The following is a 27,462-nucleotide window of genomic DNA, read 5'->3' as shown; positions in this document are numbered from 1 at the left end:
AGCCTCCCTTGATTCTGAATCGGAGGGCGTGTGGAAAATGGTGCAGGGGTGGTTTCACAGGAGAGGATGGGCTCCTTTGTGTTAGTGGGGTGGGCTGTGTCTCTCTAGCTTCTGCTCTCCTTGTAGGGCCATGGATAATATTAGTGGAATTGAAAAGCGAGTAGCATACTGACAGCAATGGACAGAGAGAGAGCTGCTTTTGGCTCTGCCCGGAATGCTCCCGCCGATATTACATGGATGGCTCCCTTCCTTCAGAGTCTGCAACACAGTAGACTGAAAAATAGGGTGAATAAAATAAAATGAGCTAAAAGATGATAAAGAAGATGGGGCAAGACCTTGACATGGCCATGGCGGGCTGTGTCTTTCTTGTTAATAACTCTGGTTACCATGATGGTTTGAGGTGTATCACGGAGAAAGGGACTTCTTTCTAAATATACATTCAAATTTTACCCCTTATGAGCTAGGCAGGCTCTACAAAACCATGCTCACCCCCTATGTAGTCCAGCAATTTGGCATTCATAAAACCCTCCTAAGGTCTAAAAATTTAGACCCATGTTTATCTTTTCAATCTTACCAAGAAATCCCTTCACATCGCACAACAAAGCAGTGAACTGGAAGTCCTTGTACAGTTCAGAAACAGTCTTGCATGAAAGCTTTTTTTCTCCTTCCCATCTGAGAAAGGAGGTAAAAATGGGTTTGGGGGATTCGGGTCCTATGCATCCTTCCTTCCTGGAGCTCAGCTTTGAGCAATCGCCTCTGTCCATTGTGCTGAATATTCAAAGTGTCCCTCAACCAGTTCTTCATTATCTTGGACTGAAATTAAGGGATTACAATTAATTCTCTAAAGGACATAGTAATGCTATCGCTTGGGGTTGGGGACTTTTTTCTTTTTAAGATTTTATTTCTATTTATTGAGAGAGAGAGAGCACACATGAGCGGGGGGAGGGTCAAAGGGAGAGGGGAAGCAGATCCCCCACTGAGCATGGAGCCCAACTCAGGGCTCAATCTCACAATCCTAAAATCATGATCTGAGCCGAAACCAAGAGTCGGACACCCAGCCGACTGAGCCACCCAGGTGCCTAAGACCCCATTCCCTTTCCTGCCCATAACCCAAAGATCAGTGCTGGTCCAACACCTCTGGGTTCCCCACTCCTGTGTCCACAACTTCATCCCACCCCCACACCCCCGGAAGGAAGGACTCAGTCACCCTGACTCTCTCCAACATCCTCACATTTCACTGCCCCGCCATGTAGTTTTGGGACAGTCACATTCCATCACTTCACTGGTGAGCTGAGGAATCAGGTCAGATGTTGCAAAGGGGTAGCCCCAACCAGACCCTTGAGCATGCTTTGGGTGCGTCAGCTTGTCTGCTTTGTTTTTTTTCATCTGTTTTGGTTCCTCTGCAGTGTTTTGGAAGAATTGCAGGCTGAGTCACCGGTGTGTAGAGTTCAGGAATTCCACATGAAGATCTGGATCTCTGGCTTCTCTCAATGTGTCGGAGGTCTGTAAACACTGGGTCCAAGTCTCCAGTGGGCAGCCACCAGCCGGGGCTGAGGAGCAGCTTTTGATAGGGTGTGTTCTTGCCAGCTCACCACAGACCTCACCAGTCCCTATCGTGTACCTCTAGCTCCTTCACCTGTTTCTGCAACCTCTTAGGACCCCTTGTCATTGTCATTTGGAACCCCCTGCCCTAGAAGCCCTCTGATGCTCAAGATTAAAAGATGAATCTGAGATTTTCCCTTGGCTCTGTGATGGGAAGGGGGCATATGCAGTGGCTTTTCACTAGCTCCCCGCCCTGGAATTCAGCACTTCTGATGCTTTAGTGTCCTGGCATCTCTCATTCCCGGGGCTGCTCGGTGTTTCTTCCAAGTAAGAAAGGGACATGGAAAGAGAGTTTCAGGACCAGATGTGCCTGAGTTTGAATCCCAGCTTTGCCACTTCCTAAGTAGCCAACTGTCAATTTCTTCATCTTTAGAAATTATTTTTTAAAAAAATAATAAAAATAGAGGCACCTGGGTGGCTCGGTTGAGCGTCTGCCTTGGGCTCAGGTCATGATCCCAGGGTCCTGGGATTGAGCCCCACTTCAGGCTCCCTGATCAGCGGGGAGTCTGCTTCTCCCTCTCCCTCCGCTACTCTCTCTGTCAAGTAAATAAATAAAATCTTTAATAATAATAATAATAATAATAATAATATCTTCACGGAGTTGTTATGAGAACAATTACGTATTGAGACTGCGTCGTAAAGAAGCAGGCTAGGAAGGGACCCACTGTGGAAAGGTGCCTTCATCAAATATCATAATCATATTTATAGTAATCACAGGCACTAACTAGACTCCACATGATGTGCTAAGGACATTGTGCGCCTGACCTCACTGAATCCTCCTGATAACCCTATGCGGTAGATATTACCTTCACTGAACAATGACAAACACAGAGGCTCAGAGAAGTTAAGTAATTTTCCCAAGATTGCACAGCTAGTAAATAACCAGATCCAAACCCAGGCATTTGGACTCTGGAGGCTATTTGCTTAACCATCATGCAGCCATGTCCCAAAGTACTACTAATCCCCGTTTGCATGACTGAAGAAGAGGGGACATGGTTGCATCCAAGGTCACAAGTATGGACGTGGAAGACACTTTGTACTTTTCCCAGAAGGGATTCATCCTCACATGCATCTTATCGACTCTGAGCAACGCCTCTGAGTCTCCTGCTTTCATCCTCTCCCCCCTCCTCCACCTGTTTTCCACACGACAGCGAAAATATTGCATTTAAAATACAAACAGGATAAAGCAGTGCCTGCCCCAAGCCTTCCAGTGGCTTCCCAGCGTGCTGAAAATACAATTAAGCTCTCACATCTGCCCAGACCTTCACCTTCATGACTCATCTTCCCCTCCCTCCTCGCTCCAGCCTCACTGGCCTCCTCCCAGCACCAGGCCTTCTCTGCCCCAGGGCCTTGGATCTGGTTGTTCCCTCTACTGTCCTGTCTTCCCCAGGCCTCACCCAAGCCCCTCCTCTGACCTTCCCGACTCTCCAGTCTCCACTGTCTGCCCCCAAACATGCCCTGGACTGTTCGTGTCCACTGAGCTGGACACGGACTCGTTCACTGCTGTTTCCAAGGGCAACTCGATACCGGACCTGGCCACAGCAGGTGCTCATGAGATTTCTGAACAAATGGAGTTTTTACCAGAGGGATTGCACTGGGGGCCCCACCTCTTCCCACATCCAAACCATTTACAATGAGACTCTACGACTTCCTCATCAGGACGTGGGGGCTTTCTCCTCAGCCCTGGATACGGGCTGGCCTTGCAGTTTGCTTTGGCTAAGAAGACCTGGCAGAAGTAAGAGGTGCTGTCTTCAAGCCTACGCCCCACGAGGTCTTGCTCATTTCTGCTCTGCTCGCTCACTCTCGAAACCCTGCCACTGTGGTGACAAAAGGCCCAGACTCGTCTGAGAATGGGCACCTTGTCTTAGGTTGATTTTGCTTGCCGACAGCTAACCCCCATCTCTTTCCTCATCTCTTCCTCACACCCTCGTGCTGTCACCGGGAGCTGGGAAGGAAGCTTTTAGCAGGGGGTGATGAAGATGAAGGAAGCAGCCTCAGGGTGTATTTTGGAAGTGAAATCAGAATGGATTCAGGGGACCAGTGAGCAGGCACGACGATGAGGAGGGACCGGGGCACTCCTGTGGTTCACCTCCTCACAAACAGGTAAGGGGCAGAGTTGGGGTTCACACCTGATGTGCTGACTCCCTTTAACTGGGGACAAGGGAGGGGTGAGGAGGCAGCAGCCGAGGGGAGCCCCAGGAGAAACCAACTCACCCCCACTGGGTCCCCACAGAGCTGCTATGTCAGGACCCCAAGGTGATGAAGCAGGAGGGAAACCCCTACATGGCCGACTGGAGCCTCTGGCCTCCTGCAAGTTCCCACAGGGACCGCGACGGGCAACAGTCTTTCTCCTTGTCGCTTAAGAAGGAAGCAGGGAAGTCCAGAACCACAGTCCAGGCTTCCTGGTCTGTGGTGCTGGTGGATGGAGATAGGACTGCAGAGAAGGTGGCCTGTCACGGGGGCTCTGAGGTGACCCAGCCTCATCACAGTGGCAATGGGCAGGGGCACACTGCTGGTTTTACCTGCTTGCTTCTCTTCACATGCGGAGTCTGCGAACGGCATACCTTCCTTCCTTGGCTCCCCATCACTGCTGGTCTGTGCAAAGCCCTATTTTGTTTGGCTCAGTCATGGTCGACCAGCAGAATGCCAGACCTCGCTGGGAAGAGGAATGCAAGAACCGGGACCGTCTGGTTGGTGGGAGAGTGCGGGAGAGCAAGGCTGCTGCGTCCACACTGGTTAATGACCCGCAGGACAGTGAACCCTAACACCTGGGGGCATCTTGTCTATCGGAGTGAACAAAAATAGTCACACGAACCAGCTTTGTGCAAGTTAACCTCGAACTTCGCAGGAGTGCTAAATGGCGGCCTCCAAACAATTGTTAGTCACGGTTTCATTTACAGGATGACCCTCAGAAAGGACTTTAATGCTCTGCATGATTTCATAAGGAGGCACCGCTGAATGTTCTTATTTCTGAGTTTTGGGCTTTTCCCGAGCAATGTGGGCACACCCCCTCTTCCCCACTCTCCCGGGGACGGACTTTGGGTCGCTCCCACTCGCTGCCACCCGAGCAACATCAGGGAGATGGACACCTGTGGCCGCGGTGAGTCTGGGCGCAGGGCGGAGGGCCGCTGGGGGGTCCTGTCCGCAGCACTCTGCCCCCCCACCAGCTGGCACCGAGCCTCCTGTTGCCCTTGCCGAGGGTCCTTCTGTCCCAGCCTTCCCGTATCTCCTTCCTGTCGGGGGGCTGCCCCCCAAGTCTTGGTGGGACGCACGTGGAAGCTGGCCAGAAGCGTGCGCGCCCTCCCGGGCACCCAGGGCCCAAGCACCTGACCGCCAACCCTAACCACGAGCTGGGCTCAGGGGGACTTGGCGTCCTGAGGGCGGGACACCGTCATCATCAGTCCACACTGACGGCGGCGGCGTGTCGAGGGCTCCCCAGAGGAAACCAGGGTCCGGGAGAGCTCGTCAGAAGGGGCGGAGCCTCACCAGCCAAAGCCGCGTTCGCGGGGGTGGCGGAAGCGCGAGGACCACTGCGTGACCAGCGCGCCCGGGCCAGCGGGGTCGCAGCCACTTACCCTTCCGGGGCCTCCGTCTCCCCATCTGTGTGATGGGGACAGCCTCGCTGGACTGTGCTGATAAACGAGCCGGTGGATTTCGGCGCTGACAGCGGGCCTGACCCCCAGCCAGCAGCAGTTCGTCCCGTTATCCCCGGCCCACCCCGCCTCCGGAGGTCCTGCAGGAGCAGACGCGGCTTCTCCCAGCGGTTTCCCTGCTGGACGGGGGCACGGTGACACGGCTGTGACGCGGGCGGTGTGGGGCTCACGCCGGCAAGCAGGGGGTCTGCATCCACTGCTCCACTGGACCTCCGACCTGCCCTTCCCACCTGTCTCACAAGGTGGGTGCTGACACCTGGGGGCTGGTCCAGGGCACCGCGGCAGACTCGCCGCATTCCTTGAGCCAGCGGCACCCAAGCCCCCTCCACTGTCTGGGGACGGCTCTGCCCCACAGTGTGGGAAGGGGGAGCCAGCAGCACCCAAGCCCCCTCGGCTGTCTGGGGACGGCTCTGCCCCACAGTGTGGGAAGGGGGAGCCAGCAGCACCCAAGCCCCCTCGGCTGTCTGGGGACGGCTCTGCCCCACAGGTGTGGGAAGGGGGAGCCAGCAGCACCCAAGCCCCCTCGGCTGTCTGGGGACGGCTCTGCCCCACAGTGTGGGAAGGGGGAGTCAGCAGCACCCAAGCCCCCTCGGCTGTCTGGGGACGGCTCTGCCCCACAGTGTGGGAAGGGGGAGCCAGCAGCACCCAAGGCTCCCTCCGCTGTCTGGGGACGGCTCTGCCCCACAGTGTGGGAAGGGGGAGCCAGCGGCACCCAAGCCCCCTCGGCTGTCTGGGGACGGCTCTGCCCCACAGTGTGGGAAGGGGGAGCCAGCGGCACCCAAGCCCCCTCGGCTGTCTGGGGACGGCTCTGCCCCACAGTGTGGGAAGGGGGAGTCAGCGGCACCCAAGCCCCCTCGGCTGTCTGGGGACGGCTCTGCCCCACAGTGTGGGAAGGGGGAGCCAGCAGCACCCAAGCCCCCTCCGCTGTCTGGGGACGGCTCTGCCCCACAGGTGTGGGAAGGGGGAGCCAGCCTCTAGCTACAGATACCTGACGTCCAGCTAGTCACCCTCCCAGACTCCCCTGCGGCCGGGGCCTAGACCGGTCAGGCGCAACGGCATCTTCAAGAGAAAACACCAGGGTTTGAAGCCCAGGACTGTGCTGAACCGAGGACAAGGCGGGGGGCAGGGGAGCTGATGAGGCAGGCCAGGGTCTGCACTCCACCGTGAGCCGCCCCCGTCCCTCCCCTCCGACGGGGTCCCAGACCCATGGCCTCCAAGCTCATACCCCATCCTCAGCAAGAGATCGGATTCTTCTCTTGGCAAAATGGGTTCCCCAGGACTTACTGACACTGGTATTTGGGGGCCTCCTCCAACGAAGGCTGTAGCAACGGGCGTGGGGACCACTGCTGTTTACAGACGTAGACACCGAGACTCGAGACTCTGCGCCAGGAAGCCACAGGCTGAGACTAGAACCCTGGTCGGTCTGGCACTAAGCCAGTGCCCCCTCGGGCCTCGTTCTGGCCTCTAAAACAGCAGTGGAGACACCTGCCCCTGGACCCCCAGGTGGGCTGGATGAAACCCATCTCCCACCACCTCCTCTCCAGGCTCAAGGGCCGGGAACTGGTGCCCAGGGCCCCCCATGCCATGGGGAGTCCGTGGGGGGCCGCTACACAGAACCTGGGACTCCGGTCGGCATCTCTCAACAACTTTATTACTCTCCAGATGCTGGTGAATGTCGTCTCCACAGTGCCTCCCAGGAGCAGGCATCTCCGTCCATCACGTGCCTTCCCGGCCGCAGAGAGGGGCGAGACCACGGAGCCCACGAGCAGGGCCCGGTCCATCCTGTCACAACCATCACCCCTCCGCTCCCTCTCCCCCGCTGGGGAGGGGTCTCTTAGGGACAAGATCCTGTCTCCTTCCTTCAGCCTCCTCTGGATCCAGGGCCCGCCTGGCGCCCCTGCCCTGCGCTCCGCTCCTGGGCACCAGGCCCGCCTCGCTGCGCCCGGGGCCTCCGGCAGGTGGACGGGGAAGGGGGGGCGCGGCTCGTGGACGCACCTGCTCGGAGTGGGAAGGCCCGGGAGCCGTGAGAACCGAATGGGGAAGTGTGGCCCGGACGGAAAGGGCAGAGGAAACAGTAGGGTTCCGACTCAGGAGCCGCGCTGGAGGAGCAGGGCCGCGGGCCGGGGGGGCCGGGCGGCGCGGGCGCGGCAGCGGCTACCCCAGCGGCCAGGCCGGGAAGGGGCCCCCGCCGCCGGGCCCCGCCGCCGCGCCCGCGCCGCCCGCAGCCCGGCCGTGGATGCGCTGGTGGCGCAGCACGTGCTCGCGGCGCCCGAAGCCCTTGCCGCACTGCCAGCAGGCGAACGGCCGCGCCCCCGAGTGCGTCTTGCGGTGGCGCACCAGGTGCTCGCGCCAGTAGAAGGTCTTGCCGCACTCGCAGCAGGCGTGCGGCTTCTCGCGCGCGGGCAGCGGGCGCAGGGCCGGCCCGGGGCCGCCGGGGTGCGTGCCGCGGTGGCGCCGCAGGTGCTCCTTGCGCCGGAAGGCCTTGCCGCACTCGGGGCAGGCGTGCGGCTTCTCGCCCGCGTGGCTCTGCCGGGGGCGCAGCAGGTGCGCGGGCTGCAGGGCCGCCTTGCCGCACTCGGGGCAGGAGGTGGGGTCCGGGGCCGCCGCCGCCAGGAAGGCGGGCAGGCCGGGCGCAGGCGGCGCCGCGGGGCCCGGGGGAGGGCTGCCCGGCTCCTGCTTGTAGGGGCGCGTGGCCTGGGCGTCCGCCGTCGCCAGCACCTCAGCCCCGGGGGCCGCTTCTCCTGCCAGGCAAAGGCACAGAGTGAGGGCAGGGGCTCTGCACGCGGCGGCCGGCGGCGCAGGGCGCAGGGGGCGGGAGCAAAGCTTAATGCCGGGAAACCGTGGGGGCGGGGGAGGGCTGACTGCGGGCTTCTTAGCATCCCTGTGTCCCCGGGGCCCGGCACAGCGCTCGGTACACATGCAGGCGGTGCCTAAGAAACGGATGCACGCATGGATGCACGGGGGTGAGGGAGGACGGGTGAATGGAGCATGAAGAGGAGCGGTGTATCCATGAGCGGCTTGATGGAGGAAGGCGGGTCAGCAGGTAGGTGGATGGAGGAGGAGATGGGAGGAGGGGGATGGAGGAGGAGATGGGAGGAGGGGGATGGAGGAGGAGATGGGAGGAGGTGGATGGAGGAGGAGATGGGAGGAGGTGGATGGAGGAGGAGATAGGAGGAGGGGGATGGAGGAGGAGATGGGAGGAGGGGGATGGAGGAGGAGATGGGTACAGACGGACGGGTGGAGGACCGAGGGATGGATGGACCGGTGGTTAATAACAGATGGATGATGGGGCGCCTGGGTGGCTCAGTGAGTTAAGCGTCTGCCTTCCTCTGGGGTCATGATCTCAGATCCTAGGACTGAACCCTGTGTCGGGCTACCTGCTCATTGGGGAATCTGCTTCTCCCTCTGCCCCTTCCCCTGCTCTCTAATAAATAAATAAAATCTTAAAAAATAAAATTCCTGGTTTAAAAAAAATAGACGGATGATGGATAGATGGGTAGGTGGACAGTAGGTGGATAGATGGGGGGTGGGGGGTGGATGGAGGAGAGGGGACAGTGGGGAGACAGATGTATGAATGAGCAGGGAGGCGGGCTGACGGGTGAACAGTAGGTGGGTTGACTGCACGATGTGTGAAGGGGGTGGGTGGCGTCTGAGTGGGTTTTGGGTAGACAAATGATTGGGTGGGTAAGTCAGGTGGACAAAGAACCTCACATTTCCTTTCTCCAGGTTTTTAAACTGCTCTATGGAGTTCCAGGGAGATAAGCTCCGGCTCATGATTCAATTTACAAAAACAATCCCAGTGCAACAAAAAAAGTGCAAACCCCCTGCCCCCACCCACACATTCCCTCCATGCCAGCCACCAGGTCCCAAGCCTTGGTGTCCTGGCCTCTCCTGGGTGCAGAGACACCTGCTATCAGGGGCAGAAGCCACCGTCCCCACCCTGGCTCCGGCCTTGACTTGCTGTGTGGCCTTAGGCAAGCTGCTTGGGCTCTCTGGACCTTGGGTTTCTACTCCGTTAGACACAGGCTTCCAGAGAGCTGAGTGTACCAGTGGGTCAACACCGGTGGTGCTGGCTTGGTACACAGCAGTGTGTTTAAAAATGTAAAAAACATTTGAAAATCAGGCAGTTTCATAAAAATCCAAACTTTGTCTTTTCTTGAGAAAAAACTGTTGATGTACTGGGGCCACATTCCCCATGGCAACACAGGCTGCAGGAGAGCTGGCAGGATGGTGCCTGGCACACGCCAGCAGCTGGGGTGCACAGCCGGGCGCCGGCCATCCCGTCTGACCTCGCTGTGCCCTCCGTGGGGGCACGTCTGATCCAGCTCCAGCCCTGGGGCCTAGCTCAGGGCCAGGCACGTGGCAGGGACACCAGGAATGTTCACTGAGCAAATGAAGGATGAGCAGAAGGGGGAGCCCTCAGGATGGGAGAGGAGCATCATGTGGGTGAGGGGGTGAGCTACTCACCTAAGGGCATCAGCCCAACATCATCCTTTCCAATGGTCACCCCGGAGCCTTCTGTCCCATCCTGAGGTGCCCTCACTGCTGGTCCCTGAAATGAGAGATACCACACTCAGAAATGAGAAACCACAGCGATAGCCTCTAATTTTTCTCCCCGGCAACCCCCACTACGTAGAGGCAGTCATCAAGTCCTATCACGTGCTCCAGGGGAAGCCGGCTACCAGGCCTCCTGCTGGTCACCATGTGAGGGACTCGTCTGGGGAGCAGACCCTCCAGCCCCCAGTTGACGCCCTCATGAGACCCTGAGTCAGATCTGTCCCAAATTTCTGACCCACGGAAACTGTGTGAGACAACAAGTGTTTGTTGTTGCAAGCCTCTAAGTTTGGGGTGATTTGTTCTGTAGCAACAGACAACTGATACACTTGCTTTAAATCCTATCTTAGCTTCGTAATTACTGCCCGCTGGATAAAGTGCAAACTCCTTGACAAAATACACAAGAAAAACACATAAGCTACCTTTAACTCAGGAAAAAAATAAAGGAATGGGACTTTTCCCAGCTCAAACAGTAGACCACTTGTGAGCAGGATGGTGCCAGCCAGAACACCGAAGGTTACTGAAAATGTTTCAGACTATTTTAGGTGTCTTTATGCTATTGTCATTGTTTCTTAAGCCCTTGTCCCCAAGGAACAGATCAGAATCCTAGTGCCAATGAAGGAGAGCTGACTCCTGAGTTCCACACATCCAACCCCCTTCTCGTACTTTACTTCTTTCAAATGCAACAGTTAGGATGGAAGTCAGTGATGCCTAAAATTCTATCAACTAGCAAGAAGACTCTGCAGGGAGCTTCCGGAGCCTTTCTCAAACGTGCATTGTTTGGAATTTGTGAACGCCCACGTTGTCTGGTGGTGGCAGGAGGAATATTTTGCATGGTCACCTTTTTACTCTAGCAGACTGTAAACTGATTCCTGACCACTCGTGCAGCTCAGGCTGTTATGGTGCTACGGGTGACGACCTGCTGCTTGCTTCTGCTGTGGCCCACGGGCCCCGGCCCCACCTCCTCCTCCAGCCCCACCTCTGGCCAGGTCCTTTCCTGGAAGTCCATAGTAGAAAGTTAATGATGCCCTGCGCATGCCAGGTTCTCTCAAACCTCCAAGCTTCGGCATATTCTGTTCCCTCTGCCTAGAACTCCTTCTCCCATCCCCTTTTCCCCGTCTACCTCCGACGTCCTTCAAGACTTGACTGAGCCCCCATCCCTGCCACCACACACAGGTTTATGACCCTGTGTGATTTAAGCACAGCCCCTATCCTCCTACCTATCACGCCGCACTACTCAACAGCTTTATTGAGGTTACAGTGGATGTACGTTATAAATGCATGTATTTAAAGCATACGATCCAGTGAGTTTCAACATGTACACACTCTTGAAACTACCATCACAGTCGAGATGGCAAACAAACCTAACAGCCCCTAAAAGTTTCCTTGTGCACATTTGTGATCTCTCTGAATCCCCGAATTACGAATCAGCAAATGCTGATGCATTTCCCATCACTACAGAGCTGTTTTCATATTCTAGAAACTTTATGTAGAACCACAGAGTAAATAGGTATTCTTTTTTGGGGGGGGGTGGTTCTCCCATGCAACATAATTATTTAGAGATTAAGGATACTGACCTACAGGTTTCTTTCTCGTGGTATCTCTGGTTTTGCCCACAGAAGGAGTTGGGAAGTGTACCTTCTTCAATGTTTGAAGTTTGTGTGGCGTTGATGTCACTTGTTCCTGAAACGTTCGGTAGACCTCCCTGACAGAGTCACCTTAACTGTCACACTGTGCTTGCCCATCTCCTCCTACAGACTGTGGGCTCCAGGAGGGCAGGGCCTGGCCTGCCTTCCTTCCGTGGTATCCCTGGTGCCAATCCTTCTAATAACAGCTGTCGTGAGACATCATTCACCTACTGCAGAATTCACCCACTGAAAATACAATTCCGTGGCTTTCAGCGTATTCAGAGTTGTGCAACCATCCCCAGTTTTAGAGTATTCTCATCACCTGCAAACTAAATCTCAACCCCAGCAGCAGCTACTCCCCTTCCCTGCCCCAACCCCCGGGAACCCCAGGCTTCTCTCTGTGGGTGTGCCTGTTCTGGGTGTTGCATTAGTGGAATCTTGCAATCTACAGTCCCTTCGGACTGGCTCCTTCCCCCTTTCCACGCCATGCCTTTGATGGTCACTCTAGCAGGCGTCAGTGCTTCAGTCCCTTGCGTGGCTGAATAATGTTCCCTTGTGAGGCTGGACCACATCCTGTGCATCTATGCCAGTGGGCACACGGGTCGTTTCCATTTTCTGCCTATTACGGAGACTGCTGGCCTGCTGCCGTTCACCTCACATCAGGGACGAGTTTCGTGGGGACGTCCACCCAGCAGTGAAGTGCTGCCTCACAGGGCAGCAGGTGTTTGACCTTCACAGGAACTGCCAGACGTCTCCCACCGTGACTGCCCCGCATCACATTCCCACCACCGTGGGAGAGGACGGGGCTCCACTTCCTGGTGCCTCTTCCGACAGTCCTCAAGGGACGCCAAGCGAGTGAATGATGGATGGGGAAAAGGGTCAAGCCGTCTGCCTTTGCTCTGGTGAAGAAGGGGGTCAAGATAAGGGGGTACCGAGCTGTGGAGTCAGGGTTCGGCCTAAGGCTGACCTGGTCCCCAGGTGCCTCCAGCCACAGGCCTGCCTGTGGGACCCCGAGCAAGTTACCTCCCACCCTGGGGCCAGGGCAGAGGGGCTGAGGCGGCACTTGATCTCACCCTGAGTCCTGACCCAGACTGGCAGATGCCGAGGGCACAGCAGAGGGAACTCCCCAGCTCCGCGGCCCTCGGTGGGGCTCCTCGACCCACAGGTGACATCTGCCCCCACTGCAGCAGGCCAGGAGCAGGACACGTGCCAGGCGCCCGCCACCGCGGCCTCTGCGGCAGCTCCGTCAGCCCACCCGCGAGCAGAGCCCAGGAAGCCACACCGCCAGCAGGCTCTCCTAGCGATTCTAGGGCACACACATCCTCTGGATGGCCCGGGGCTCTCTGGTTTGGGGTCCCAGACATGGGATGCTAGACTGTGCAGAGACCAAGCCCCAGCCACAAGAAGATACCCAGGCAGAGTGGCCATGGGGATGAGGCTGGGGCCCTGGGTGAGGCCCTGGGGGCTCGGTATCTGGCGTACAGCAGGGCTTAGAAGCAGGATCTAGAGCCAGGGCCTGTGGGTTCTATTCCTCCCACTGCCCCCTAACTAGCCCTGTGACCTTGGGCAAGGTGCTTGACTTCTCTGGGACGCACACTGCCATCCGGGAGACAGAGTTTCAGTATGCAGTACTGACCCCTCAGGGCTGGGTGGAGACAGGCAGGCCAGGTTAACAACGGGATTTATGGGGGGCTCTTAGCCTCCAGAGGGGCTGGAGACTAGAGTCAGACTATAGAGCTGACCTCCAATAAGAAGCCTGGACACCGGGCTCGAGAGCCTCCCTCCTCAGCGTGGTCAGCACGACCTGGTGCTGTCCCCACGCGCCCCCGGGAGAGGCGTGCTCCTGGACCTGCCCCGGGTGCCTCTCCCCTCGCGGACTGTGCTCTGCGTCCCTTCACTGAAACAAATCGGAACTGTGAGCACTCCAGCTCTCATCAAGTCCTGAATCCTTCTCATGGATTACCAAACCCAGGCTGGTCCTGGGGACCCCCGAACTTGCAGGTGGTATCAAAGCAAGGTGTCCTCGGAGGAACCCCCGGGCGCCGCGCACGGAGCCGCCTGGCCGCCAGCACTGCCCATCTGGGTTCAAGTCTGAACTTCCCACCCCGGAACTCGTTCATGTATTTATTCCAGCTCTACCAGGTGAGGGGGCGGGGAGTGAAGGCAGGAGGCCCGACCACGGTCCGCAGGCCACGCTGAGGAGGCGGGACGTCCTTCTCCCGAAGATTCAGAGTCTAGCCAGAGTCTAGCCGACCACTCAGCCTCATCAGCTGAGCAAGCCCTGCGGGCCACCCTGAGCCACGACCACGCCGCCCACCTTCACCTCCCCGGGCTCGCGGCTGCCCTCGCCTTCCTGCACGCTGGCCCTGCCAGTGCCACCGGCTTTGGCTCTCACCTCTGCCGGCTGCCCCGTGCTCTCTTCCTGTGCGGCTGGCTGCCTCTGCCGCCCCAGGACTCCCTGAGCGCTGACCGCCCGGAGGCTCAGGCCGGCGGGCGTTTCCTGTTGTGCTGACTGCCGCCCGGGCTCTCCCAGCCTCCCAGCTCCTGACCGCCCACCCGCTTTCCTCTGGGTTCCTGGGCTGGCAGACACCCGGCCCCCTGGCTATTGTGTGCCTGGGACCGGATGCAGGTGACTGACCGTGGCCAATTCGGTCCCCCCTCCGCCGTCTCCCCTAACCTGCAGAACAGACCAGGCTCTCCCTCCAGACCTGACAGGAAACTTCGCACTGCCCGCCTGCATCCCACAGAGGAGGCCTGGGGGTTACTCACCGCTCCCTGGCAAGCCCCTTGTTGAGCACCTACTACGTACCAGGCACTACTCAAAGCACCGGGGACACAGCAGTGAACAAGACAGACAAAGCCCCCGCGCTCGAGGGCCTATGTTCTAGTCACTGCTAGACGAACCACAACAAGTCATGATTTCCACCAGGCCGGCTCGGCCGGGTAGGGCTTTCTCCCGGCCCCCGGAATCGGAGCAGCCAGGAAGAGCCCCTAGAACCATGGAGGCTCACACGCTGCCGGTGGTAATGCCAAAAGCCACAGCCACCCCAGGAAGCAGTTCGGCGGTTTCTTCTAAAATCAAACACGCCTGCCACGAAACCCAGGCCTCGCACTCCCGGCGATCCACTCTGGCTAAATGAAAACTCGTGTTCGCGCAGAAATGCACACCAAGGTCTTTAAAGCAGCTGCATTCAAAATCACCCAACGCTTGGGCGCCTGGGTGGCTCAGATGGTTAAGCGTCTGCCTTCGGCTCAGGTCATGGTCCTGGGGTTCTGGGATCGAGTCCCGCGTCAGGCTCCCTGCTCCTTGGGAGCCTGCTTCTCCCTCTGCTTCTCTCTCTCTTTCTCATGAATAAGTAAGTAAAATCTTTAAAAAAAAAAAAAATCACCCAACACTGGAGACCACTTCTGGGTCCTTCAACAGGGGAGGGACAGAGAAACTGGTGTGTCCACACCACGGGGTTCTACTTGGCGTGAAAAAGGAACCAACTACCAACACGCGCGACCACATGGGTCAATCTCAAAGGCATCGCGCTGAGCAAAAGACCCAGCCCCCAAAGCTCACCCACTGTGAGTTCTTTCTGTGCTTCCCCAGAAGATGGACCGCAGACTGGCAGCCCGCGGGGCTCCGGGGCGAGGGCGCCTGTGAGGACAGCCCACGGGGCCCCGGGGCAAGGGTGCTTGTGAGGACGGCCCGCGGGGCTCCGGGGCGAGGGCACCTGTGAGGGCGGCCCACGGGTTCTGGGGCGAGGGCACCTGTGAGGACGGCCCGCGGGGCCCCGGGGCAAGGGCGCCTGTGAGGACGGCCCGCGGGGATCCGGGGCGAGGGCGCCTGTGAGGACGGCCCGCGGGGGTCCGGGGCGAGGACGCCTGTGAGGACGGCCCGCGGGGATCCGGGGCGAGGGCACCTGTGAGGACGGCCCGCGGGGGTCCGGGGCGAGGGCACCTGTGAGGACGGCCCGCGGGTTCTGGGGCGAGGGCGCCTGTGAGGACGGCCCGCGGGGATCCGGGGCGAGGGCGCCTGTGAGGACGGCCCGCAGGGCTCCGGGGCGAGGGCACCTGTGAGGGCGGTCCGCGGGGGTCCGGGGCAAGGGCGCCTGTGAGGACGGCCCGCGGGTTCTGGGGGGATGGCACAGGTCTGCGTCCTGACTATCGCTACAATTAACCACCGTGTGTTGACAATGCAGAGAACTGTACACCCCCCCCCAAAAAGTTAAAAATACACTGAAGCCAAGTGCCTGGGTGGCTCAGGTTGTGATCTCAGGGTCCTGGGATCGAGCCCCTCGTCGGGCGCCCTGCTTAGCAGGGAGCCTGCTTCTCCCTGTCGCTCCCCCTGCTTGTGTTCCCTCTCTCTGTCAAGTAAGTAAATAAATAAAATCTTAAAAAAAAAAATACACCGAAGCCGTGGCCCCGGCACCTGCTAACAGGAGACTCAGCTCCCGAGAGAGAGACGCCGCCGCAGGGATCTCCAAAGCCCCCCGTGCTCCGGGCAGCCGAGGGCTGGAGCCAGGGATCTCCAAAGCCGCCGCAGGGATCTCCAAAGCCCCCCGTGCTCCGGGCAGCCGAGGGCTGGAACCACGGGCTGGCGGCAGCAGCGCGCGCACGATGCATCGGGGAAGGCTCTGCCCCACACAGGCGAGAACCCAGACCTCAGAGACACCCTCGTCCCGGAGGCATTTGCCACACTCTAGCTCTCCAGGCCCCTCCGCCACAGGCTGAGTGCAAAGGCCTGACGCCCAGGCTACCATCACTCTTCACACCTTTGCTTTAAATGGCTGTCTGTCCCACCAGCAACGGGGAAGCGGCATCAGAGGGGCCGCGGACGGTTCGGTGCGATCCCGCAGAACAGCATCACCCCAGGGATGCTCCGGCCGGCTCCCAGCCCGAGGCTGCTCTCCTACCAGAGAGAGAGAACGACTCCCCGGCGCCCAGGGAAGCCATCAGGGAATCACCGGGAACCACGATTCCACGAGAATCTGACGCCGTGCTCCCACACCACTTCCGAGTCCTCGGACACGCACCTGCCTCTGCACCAGGCACAACGGTCCCTGGTCCCGGGGCTCGTGGCTCTGCGCCCTCACGTGGCGGAAGGGCTGGGACTCTGCAGGTGTGACTGACGTGAGGGACAGCCCAGGATTATCTGGACGGCCCAGCATCATCAGGAGGGTCGGGCTCAGGAGAGGACGTGACCTTGGAAGCAGAGGTCAAGTGAGGCCCAGGGATGGATTCTGCCCCGGAGCCTCCAGGAGGAACACAGCCCTGCCCACACCCAGGTTTCAGCCAGACCCGAGTCGGACTCCTGGCCTCCAGAGCTCCGAGTGAGCTCGTCTGGGTTGTCTTTAAGGCACGGGCTCTGCGGTGACGTGTGACGGCGGCAGCGACAGGGAACCATGACCCAGAGAAGTGGCCGTGAGGGGAGGCCCCAGAGGGGTGAGGCTGGTCCCGGGAAGCGGGGGAGAGCCTATCAGAGGAGCCGGGCCTCAGCGACGGAAGGGGCCGACAAGACCACGCTGCGTCCCCAGCACCTGGCAGGGCGCCACGGGCACTCACAGTGGGTACTCTCCCATCTTTCTGACTGCTCACCCCCGCGCCCGCCAGGCTCTCGCCACCTCTCACCACGCGGCCACATGTGGCTGCTGAGCCCCTGGAAAGGGGACACGTGCCACCTGCCAAGGTGGTAACAGGCTGGAAACGCTGAGTTCAACAAATTAAAGCCGCATGTTCCTTCCACCCTTTCTAACATGCTACGGACAGGGCTCACGTCCGATTTTCACTGGACAGCATGGCTCTAAACCGCGGGTCAGCGGGCTTTTCCTACAATGGACCAAGAGTAAAGGTTTTCGGCTGTCTGTGTCCGCACTGCCCCGCTCAGTCCTTGTGGCAAAAGGGCCACAGGCACCGCGTGAATGGACCGGCCCGGCTGTGCCCCCGGGAGGTTCTGTCACACTCCACAAAACCGGGTGGGGGCAGGGCCCACAGGCTCCTGGCGGGCGACCCCCTGCCTTTAGTAAAGCATTTGGTCCCCCGGGAGGTGACCTCTAAGGCCCTGGGGCATCCTACCTGACACGAGCGACTGTGTGCGTGGGGGCCTGGGGCCACACTGGCCAGTCCAACAGTGCAGTTTATAACGGAGGCTTTCAGACACCCAGATGCGCTCAGCCTCCAGGGGGGCTGGAAGGCGAGGCAGGTCATGCGTGCACGGGGGAGCCCAGCAGAAACTCCAGGCACCAAGGCTCAAGGAGCCAGCCCGGCCGGCGATCCCACATGCACCCTGTCACGCTCCGTGGCCAGGAGGACCGTCCACATGCCCCCGTCGGAGGACAGCTAGAGGCTCCGTGCACGGGGCTGGGCTGGAGCCCTGCCCCTCCTCCCCCTGCTGACCGGATCTGCGTCCTTCTGCCGTGACAAAGCCCAACTGTGAGCAAGACGGCTCTCGGATGGTTCTGAGTCCTTCTGAATGGTTCAACAGGAGGGCGTCTCGGGGACCACCCCTCTGCACCGCGCTACAGCCCGACGCGCGCCCCCCCCCACGGCCTCCCACGCTCGATCGTGTCCTGAGACCAGCGGCCCTTGGGAGAGCAGAGGCCAGGCAGGGAGCGGGGAGGCCGGCCTCCAGCCAGGTGAGGGGGCAGCTGAGGGGCGTGGGTGCGAGCAGGGCCCCCCCCCCGCCGACCCTGCGCTCACCCAGAGCTCCTCCAGCAGGGCCACGGCGTCCTCCCCGCTCCGGGGCCGCCGGCTGCACACCCAGGCCTGGACGTCGGCGGGCAGGGCGCTCAGGAACTGCTCCAGCACCAGCAGCTCCAGCATCTGCTCCTTGGTGTGCAGCTCGGGCCGCAGCCACTGGCGGCACAGGGCACGCAGCAGGCCCAGCGCCTCGCGGGGGCCCGGCGCGTCGCCCAGGTGGAAGTGCCGGAAGCGGTGCCAGGGCGAGTCCAGGGTCAGGCCCTCGGCCGGCGGGCCTTCCTGCTTCACGGGCTGGGGAGACGGGACCTCCATGGGGGTCGTGAGCCCCGCGGGGACGGCAGCGCCTGTGGGGAGGGGAGTTCAGCACCGTCAGAGCCCAGCTCGGTGACTCGAGAATCCACTGCCTCCGGCCGGGTGCACCCCACGCGTGCCCACGTCAGAGGTCAGGGCCGGTGCCCTCTGTGCCTCCGTTTCCCCTGCAGGTCGCAGTGCTCCCCTACCTCGCACGGCCGAGGGAGGAGTGCCTGGGCAGGAAGGCGCCTGCGGGCTGCTGTGCCCAGGGCCCCGCACACGACAGGTGCCGAAGGAAGGCAGATTCGGATGCCCGTCCTGGGACGGCCCAGGCTCAGACCCTGGCTCTGCCCTTCCCTGCGGGTGGCCGCGGGCCCCGCTGTTCCTCGGTCTCCTCCCTCAGCTCCGTGTGACGGGTAAACACACAGAGAGCTGGAACGGCGCGCAGCACCAGCAAGCGCTCAGAGCCCTGAGCTCTCGTCAGCGCCATCGTCACCGTAACTGCTCGCCCCGATGACACGCACACCCCGCGGCCCCAGCGTCCCCTGCAGCAGATGCTCACGATGCCTGCTCCAAAGCCACCCTGCACCGCTTCCTCATTCACGGTCCCCCAAATCCACACGAAGCTCTAACCCCAGCACCACGGTATCTGGAGGTGGGCTTGGGGAGATGAGTGGGAGCACACGGATGTCGGCTGAGCTGGTACAAGCTTCGGTTAGCAGACGAGTAAGTCGTGGGGGGGCGTCTACCATACAGCGTGGCAACTGGGGCTCACGAGACCGCGCCGTCTGCTTGGAAGCTGCTAGGGCAGTGAGCTTACAAGCTCTCATCACAAGAAAAAACAAGGGTGACTATGCGAGTCAACAGACGTGAACCGAACTCACCGTGGCGACCGTGTCACAATGTACCCACGTCAGATTGTCACGTGTATCTTAACAGAACACTGTATGTTGGTTACACCTCAATAAAACTGGCAGAAGAGACTGAGAGAAGCCATAAGGATGAGGTCGGAATCCGACGGGATCGGTGCCCTTAGAGGAACAGACATCTCCCGGATGTGCTCTGCCACGTGAGAAGATAAGCAGGCTGCCCACTGCCGCCCAGACACGGTCTCCCTGCAGCTGACCGTGGACTCTGCCCCAGAACTGAGAAATAAGCGTCTGTTGTTGAAGCCCCAGTCTGGGGTGTTCCTGCGGCTGCCTAAGCTGCCCCATACACGGATGGGCCCCCAGTCACGTCCAGGGATCGGGAACCACGGCGGACTGCAGGACTTGGCCCCCATCCACTCTCCCCTTCCTCCTCTGTCTAATCCCCCCGCCCCCAAGGAAGCTGTGTGCCCTCCTCTTCCTCTTCCCCATTCCTGAAGGAGGGGACCCGGACGCGGCAGTGGTTCCACCAGGGATGACGTGACCCCGGGAAACAGCTGGACATGTCCGGAGACTCCTGACTGCTGGACGGGGGCAGGGAACGGTGCTGCCGGCATCCAGCAGGGGGAGGCAGCTGGGGGTCCTACAGCCCACAGGCACTGGAGAGATTCGCAGAAAAATAATGCCACATCTCCCAATTTTTTGTTTTGGAAAACACGGTTATTTTCCATTTAAAAAATGTTATTTATGTCAATATGTGAAAGGTTGATTACTTCTGTTTCTAAATGCATTAATAAATACTCTGAAATTTCTTTGGCCTTACATTTTAACATGATATATACCCATAGACACAACTACTATAAATAAAAATGCTTTGGGATCTCCAATAATTTTTAAGAATATAAAGGAGTCCTGAGTTCGAAACGCTTGAGAACCACTAGGACTGGGGTCAGCAAACAGCCACCTGTGGGCCAAATCTGGCCTGCAGCCTATCTTTTTTTTTTTTTTTAAGATTTTATTTTTCGGTATTCTCCATACCCAATGTGGGGCTTGAACCTACAACCCCGAGATCAAGAGTCGCATGCTCTACCAAGTGAGCCAGCCGGTTGCCCTTTTTTTTTTTTAATTTTTAAAAGATTTTTTATTGATTTGAGAGGGAGAAAAAGAGAGGTAGCGAGAGAAAAAGCACGAGCAAGGGGGAGAGGGGTAAGCAGCCTCCCCACTGAGCAGGGAGCCCAACATGGGGCTCGATCCCGGGACCCTGGGATCACGACCTGAGCCAAAGGGAGACGCTTAACCGACTGAGCCACCCAGGTGCCTGCTTTTTCTTTTTAAATAAAGTTTTACTGGTACACGGCCATGCCTATTTACTCATGCACCATCCATGGCTGCTTTTGAGCTCAGAAGGCAGAGCTGAGTAGATTCAGCAGAGACTGAATAACCTGCAAAGCTGCCCACATGGTTAGAGACATTTACTATCTGGCTCTTTCCAGAAAAAGTTTGTCAACCCCTGACCTAAAGGATGGTGGGAGACCAACACAGAAGGGATCCTGGATGACCCTGTGGGTCACGGCACTGAGCCCACCCAGAACACCGCTGCACTGTCAGAAAACAAGTTTTTTGGGGCGCCTGGGTGGCTCAGTTGTTAAGCGTCTGCCTTCGGCTCAGGTCATGATCCCAGGGTCCTGGGATCGAGCCCCGCATCGGGCTCCCTGCTCCGCGGGAAGCCTGCTTCTCCCTCTCCCACTCCCCCACTTGTGTTCCCTCTCTCGCTGTGTCTCTCTCTGTCAAGTAAATAAATAAATCTTTAAAAAAAAAAAAAGAAAACAAGTTTTTCTATCTGACTTGAGCCACTGTGTTTGGGGCCTCCTAGCTACAGCAGCTTGCTCTCAATCACGACTGAAGGACAGTCCTCTCGACCACAGGCAGGAGGTAGACGAGGGCTCTGACCGATGAGATTTAGGAGAAAGTCTGTGTTTGAACAACTCTCCTTTTGATACGAGAAATTTCTGTGGCCAACCGCATTTTGCAGCAGAGCAAAGGAGGTCAAGAGAGAAGATCCTTGGCTCTGGGGCACAGGCTCTGAGTAGCTGGGCTGAAAGGTCCCCTGGACAGCCCCAGTCCAAAGCCCTGGCTCTTAACTACTACGCCACTGACCGTGGACATCATCTCGTTGTTGGGCCGGCCACCACAGCCCCCCTCATCATCTCCCTGCTCCCAAGCCTGCCGCCCTAGACGCAAATCACCCCACAGCAATCAGAAAGGGTTTTTTCCCCTCAATACAAATCACATTATGTCACTTCCCCCACTGAAAACGCTCTGCTTCTTTGCTACACAAAGTCTCACATCTGCCTACCTTTCTTGTCTCCTACCATTCTGTCCCGGGCTCTCTCTCCTCCAGCCACACTGGCTCCTTGATTATATTCTCAGACTCAAGGCCAGTCCTACCCCAGGGCCTTTGTACCTGCTCTTCTCCCGCCCCTCCTCTTTGCTCAGCTGGCTCCTTCTCCTCTTTGAGGCCTCCATGCAATTTCCCCTACTTGGAGAGCCTCCTCAAATCATCCGATTAACACAGCATCCACACACCCTACCGTGCAGTTACTATCCTGTCACCTTTACTAATTTCCTTTTAGTGTTTAACAAGACGGGGTGTTATATTTGTGTGCTGTCTTCCCTCATGAGAATTTAAGCTTCAGGAGAGCAAGAGACCACAGACACAGAGCCCAGCATGCTGGTTGGCACTCAAAGAAAATTTATGGGATGATCAGTTCTATGAGATTAGTATTATTATTGCCCCCATTTTGCAAATGGAGAAGGTAAAGACATCTTGCCCAAAGTCACCCAGGTAATAAGTAACAGAGCCTAAACTCACACCCAGGTGTGCCTGGTTCCACAGCCAGTCTCAACATCACCTGCCCACCCATCCCTCCATTCGAGGACTGACAAGCCTGGGAGTGGCAGGGAGGGCTTCCCAGGAGACCTGGGCCAGAACTGAGTCTCCAAAGATGCAGAGAAGCCCACTCTGCTGTGAGAAAGATCCCTCCGGGATGGGACTGGAATCTGACCTGAGGGAGCCAGGCCTCAGGCATCAAGCTGCAGGGTCCCACAATCTCGGGGGGGGTGGGGGGCTCATGGGTAGCCACCAGCTGTCCACAGTGAGTTCCTCAGAGCAGGGCCAGTTGGACCCTTCTCCGGGGCCACCACCCCTGAGAAAGCACATACTAAGCCGTAAGTAAGGTCGTTCCGCCACGTGAACCAATCCTTACCACCCACTGAGGGTCCAGTTCCTCCAGGGGCTGCTAGAGTGCCCTGTGTCACCTCCACTAGAATACCGGTAACACTGCTATGTCCAAGGAGTACTGTCCAGCCCAACCAGGCACCCTGGAGACCTCAGGAGACAGCCGCGGAGTGGGATCTGCCTCACACTGCCCCACCCGAGCGTCCCAACAGCCCTGTGAGAAGGAGAAACGGACTCAGGCAGGACTCAAACCTGGAACTGTGGGACTCCAGAGCCCACGCCAGCTGCACCCAGCACCTCTGCATGGCGCGCTCAGTTAACAAACGCTGAAGGGGTGGGCTCTGGACCTTGGCTGCCACGCTTCCACTTCCAGCTCTGCCATTTACCCAGTGTGTGACCTTGGACCCATGACTTGCCTGCCCCTCTGCCGGCTGAATTTGTCCACCTGTAAACCAGCACTGATAACAGCTCCTTCCCCACACGGGGCTGCTAGGGATATGAATTAGAAGGGGCCCAGCATACAGTAAGCGCTCAATGAAGACTTGTGTGTCTACTGCAGGGTTTCCAAACTCAGCGCTCGTCATACACAGGGCTGGATAATTCTGTGTCGTGGCAGCCGTCCCATGCCCTGCGAAAGGTTTACCAGCATCCCTGGCGGCTTTCCACCAGATGCCAGTAGCTGTCTCCCCAACTCCCCAGCTGTGACTCCAAACAGGTTTCCAGATATTGTCCCGTACCCCCGGCTGAGAGCCACCCGTCCACTGGACAAATATTTACTCGGAGCACAAGGGCTCTGGAGCAAATCCCAGTTCTGCAGCCAACCAGCTATCTGTCCTCGGACAAAGTACAATAGCACCTTTTATACACGGGCTCTCCATTTCCTGGGCTGTAGAATGGGGAGAAAGACCCTCCCGATACAAGAGACCCAGCGTGAGTGCGAGTCGCCAGGCAAAGCAAGACGCTGCGAGCAGGGGCTCCTGGGTGGCTCAGGTCATGATCCCAGGGTCCTGGGATCGAGCCCCGCATCGGGCTCCCTGCTCGGCGGGAAGCCTGCTTCTCCCTCTCCCACTCCCCCTGCTTGTGTTCCCTCTCTCGCTGTCTCTCTCTCTCTGTCAAATAAATAAAATCTTAAAAAAAAAAAAAAAAAGGAAAACGCTGAGAGCAGCACCTGCCCCAGCAAGTGCTCAAGCAGAGCGGGAGCGCGCTTACTGCCACTCGGGGAGGCGCTGGGGGACACCGCTAGTCGCCAACAGGCGCACGGCCATCGGAAGAGGGGACTGGGACCCAAGAGCGGGCACAGAGGGTGACTGGAGGCCGGCTCGGGGGGCAGCTTCGGCAGGCGAACACAGCCTGGAGCACTTTCCCCCGCCGGCCAACTGCCTCCCGTGCACCAAGCCCCCGAGCCCCCGACCTGGGCGCTCTGCACCCAGAGGGGAGCGCGCCGGCCAGCCTCCGCCTCGGACGCCCAGAGCCCCGCACGAGTGCGAGCGCCCGCGGGACTCCCGCGCCCCAGGACCCGGCCCCCGTCCCGCCCCCCCCTCCGGGGCCCTCCCCCACACCCCGCCCCCGGTTTTCCACTCTCCCCCGCGTCCTCCACCCCGAGGGGCCGCAGCCCCCTCCCACCTCCCGACCCTCCCCAGCCCCTCCCCCTCCCGTTCCCTCTCCCATCCCCCTCGCCTACCTCCCGCTTCGCTTGGCCCCCTTCTTCTCCCCTCCCCCTGCTCCCCCATCCCTCCGGCCTCCGGCCTCCAGCCCCCCCTCCCCAAACCGCATCCAACGGCCCCCCCAACCCCCCTTCCCCTCTCGCTCACCTCACTCTCCCAGACGAGGCCCCCCACGCCCCCTCACCTCGTCGCACATGCGCACAAAGCTCACCGGGACTCCATGCCCCGGCAGGCTTTGCGCCAAACTCATCCGTCCCCCTCCCCCTAACACTCAGATACCGAGGCGTCCGTTCCGCCCCTCACCGCCCCCCCCGCGCCCCACCGGCCTCACCTAGAACTACATTTCCCAGGAAGCATCGCGGCAAAAGGACGCTTCCCATTGGCCGCTCGCCGTGACGAATCTCTCACGCCCATCTCCAAATAGTTCTGAACTACACTTTCCAAGGTGCATCGAGCACGGCCAGCGGCCTATTAGCCCAGACAAACAAGGCCTCTCGGCGCGCCAGGCTTTGAACTACACTTCCCAGAATGCCTACAGGGCTTCCCATTGGCTCGCACGCGGACGCGGGCATGCGCAGACGTGCCGACGGGGAGGCCGAGGCAGGGAGAAGGAGGGGTCATGGCGGCGTTGTCGTGAGACAGGTGGAGGTTGGACGCCGGCGGGCGCTCGGGAAATGAAATCCCCGGGCCGTCGGGGTGGGCAGGCGAGAAGGAGGGGCCCCGCCAGAGTTCTGCGCCAGTCAGGCCTGCGGGTGTGTCTTCTTGCGCGTTTCGTCCCCTACTCCGTTCGGGCGGCGCTGACAGGGTCCAAGGTGGGCGCGCGTTGGGACCCGCGTATCTGGGGCCGGCCTGGGCGCCCTGGTTCGGCTCCTCCGCCGTGAGCCTGGCGCCCAGCGTCTGGCCTCAGTGTCCGCTCCTGCGTGAATCGGGAGAAGGTGCTGCCGGCCACACGTCGTTGGCGTGCTCCCATCGGACAGGGCAGCTGCCTCAGTTTCCCCATCGCGGAACGGGAAGAGTTGGTTTTCCGAGCAGGAAGAAATCTTAAGAGATGGGCCGAAGCTGTGTGTCTGAGGACGGCTCACACAAGCCGCGTGCGCCCGGGCGCACCGGAGACGTCGTCCCCGGACGGTAACTTTCCCCCAGGTTTGCTGCGGTTAGTGGCTGAATCCGGACGTCCTGCCGGGCCCGCCTCTCGGCGCCCTCTGCCCTCCTGCTTCAGGAGTTCCAGCCACCGCGGCCTCCTCCTGCTCCCGGAACACAGCTGACCTTGTTCCCACTCGCATCCCGTCGCCCACTGGACATCGCAAACCTGTAAGGTGGGCAGGAGCTTTTGCTCCCAACCCCCAGCAAGGAAACGCTTCTTCCCGCCTCCGAGAAGATGGATCTGTCGTTCGTCCAGGTGCCCGGGCCAGACATGGAAGCGTCGCCCTCCTTCTACTTCCCCCATCAGCCCCCACATCCAGTCCATCAGCAGGTCCCGTAGGCGCTGCCTTCAGGGTGGTCACAGTTTGTCCACTTCTCCTGACGCTGTCACCTGGCCTGAGTACCCTTGACCTCTCACTTGAACAACTGCATCGGCCTCCCTGGTGTCCTGCCGCCGCTCTGGCCTCCTCCCACCCAGCCCCTTCTCTAGCAGCCAGAGGGATCATTTTTGTGTGTGATAAAATACATGTAAAATTTACCATTTTAACCATTTTTTTTTTTTTTTTTTTTTTTTTTTCAAGATTTTATTTATTTATTTGAGAGAGAGAGAATGAGAGAGAGCACATGAGAGGGGTTAGGGTCAGAGAGAGAAGCAGACTCCCCGCTGAGCAGGGAGCCCGATGCGGGACTCGATCCAGGGACTCCAGGATCATGACCTGAGCCGAAGGCAGTCGCTTAACCAACTGAGCCACCCAGGCGCCCCATACCATTTTAACCATTTTTAAGTACACAGTAGAATGGCATTAATAACATTCACTGTGGTGCAACTATCACCACCATCTATGTCCAGAACTCTTTCCTCTTGCAAAACCGAAAGTCTGTCCATTAAACAACTCCCCATTCTCCCTCCTGCCCCCTGCCCCAGCCCCTGGTACCCCATATAAGTGGGATTAGGCAGCGTTTGTCTTCTTGGGACTGACTTATGTAGCACAATGTCCTCTGGGTTCATCTATGATGTGGCGGGTGTCGGAATTCCCTTCCTTTTTAAGACTGATTAATAATTCATTATATATGTATATCACATTTTGATTTTTCCGTTCATCAGAGAGTTCTTAAATCTTAAATAGGAACATGTCACTCTTTTGCTTAAAACTCTCCAGTGCAAACCCTTGACTCTGGCCTGCAAGATCCCACATAATCGGACCCCTTCAGATCCAGAATTCCTCTCTTATATGGTGCCTTGGTGCAAATCAGAAAAGGTTGCCCTCAGAAGGACTGTGGGCCTGAGCCATGCATGGGTGCAGCAAGTAGATGGAGAGCAGGATTCAGCCACCTCCTCCCACGTGGCCAGGTACTTGTAGGTAGGGTGTGAGGATCACCCCAGCCCTCAGCCCAACACCACTTTCCTTCAGACGTGATCACTGTGCTCCATCACAGTGGCCCAAAGGTTCTGAATCAGGTCCCAGACAAGCCACAGAGCATCACCTGGGGGCTCATCAGAAATGCAAATTCTCAGCCCCCACCTCAGACCCACTGAATCAGAAACTCTGGGGGTGTTGGGCCCAGCACTTTGTTTTAACAAGCCCTCCAGGGGATTGTGATGCACGCACCAGCATTCTTGGGTCTGGCATTCAGCAGCACATTAGAATAGTCACCCCTTCACAGGGTCCTTGGGCGGCTCCCTGCATGAATACATGCAAAGCACCTAGATCATGCCTGGTAGAGAGTAAGGAGCTGATGAACATTAGCTTTTTTTTTTTTTTACTTTGCCTACAGTTAACATAACTGATAAATGCAAGCCCAACCCAGTTGCAAAGTTGAACACCAACCCCCCACCCCCCACCCCCCACCCTGGCCCCATATAGTAAAAACAGCTTACTTTACCACAGAATGTTGTCTACTCATGTCTTGTGCAATTCATGTGTAGGGCACCTATTCTTTTTTTTTAAGATTTTATTTATTTGGGGGTGCCTGGGTGGCTCAGTTAAGCGTCTGCTTTCTGCTCTGATTAAAAAAAAAAAAAACACAACAGAAGAAGAAGGGCCCCCTGCTCCGTTGAATGCCCTCCTGGGGCCATCTTGAGATTCTTAACTCCTTTTTTTTTTTTTTAAGATTTTTATTTTTTGACAGAGACAGAGA

At 58.5% G+C, this 27,462-nt stretch overlaps 1 protein-coding gene and 1 long non-coding RNA gene across 6 annotated transcripts; one reads left to right on the top strand and one right to left on the bottom strand.

Annotated features, from left to right (window-relative positions):
* Window positions 1–6,884: 6,884 nt before the first annotated feature.
* ZNF444 (zinc finger protein 444) lies at window positions 6,885–24,647 on the bottom strand. 5 transcript variants are annotated; one of them, XM_078062451.1, is made up of 5 exons: window positions 24,328–24,483; window positions 19,297–19,474; window positions 18,122–18,465; window positions 9,723–9,807; window positions 6,885–7,996 (listed from the first exon to the last, which is right to left on the bottom strand). In XM_078062451.1, exons 3-5 carry the CDS (start codon window positions 18,431–18,433, stop codon window positions 7,410–7,412), a joined length of 984 nt encoding a protein of 327 aa, XP_077918577.1. In that variant the 5' UTR covers window positions 18,434–18,465; window positions 19,297–19,474; window positions 24,328–24,483; the 3' UTR covers window positions 6,885–7,409. The 5 variants fall into 5 exon arrangements, with proteins under 5 accessions (XP_077918577.1, XP_077918575.1, XP_077918579.1 ...); XM_078062449.1 differs by lacking the exons at window positions 19,297–19,474; window positions 24,328–24,483 and adding an exon at window positions 24,512–24,647; XM_078062453.1 differs by lacking the exon at window positions 19,297–19,474 and having other exon boundaries at window positions 24,365–24,487.
* LOC144380191 (uncharacterized) lies at window positions 24,603–27,214 on the top strand. Its single transcript, XR_013444061.1, has 2 exons — window positions 24,603–25,851; window positions 26,080–27,214. It is a non-coding gene; the product is annotated as an uncharacterized LOC144380191 (long non-coding RNA).
* Window positions 27,215–27,462: the final 248 nt, after the last annotated feature.

The sequence above is a fragment of the Halichoerus grypus genome, chromosome 15, assembly GCF_964656455.1.
Source record: "Halichoerus grypus chromosome 15, mHalGry1.hap1.1, whole genome shotgun sequence".
NCBI classification, from domain to species: domain Eukaryota; kingdom Metazoa; phylum Chordata; class Mammalia; order Carnivora; family Phocidae; genus Halichoerus; species Halichoerus grypus.
The sequence above is the reverse complement of the archived record's forward strand: the minus strand, read 5'-3'. Positions and strand labels throughout refer to the sequence as shown.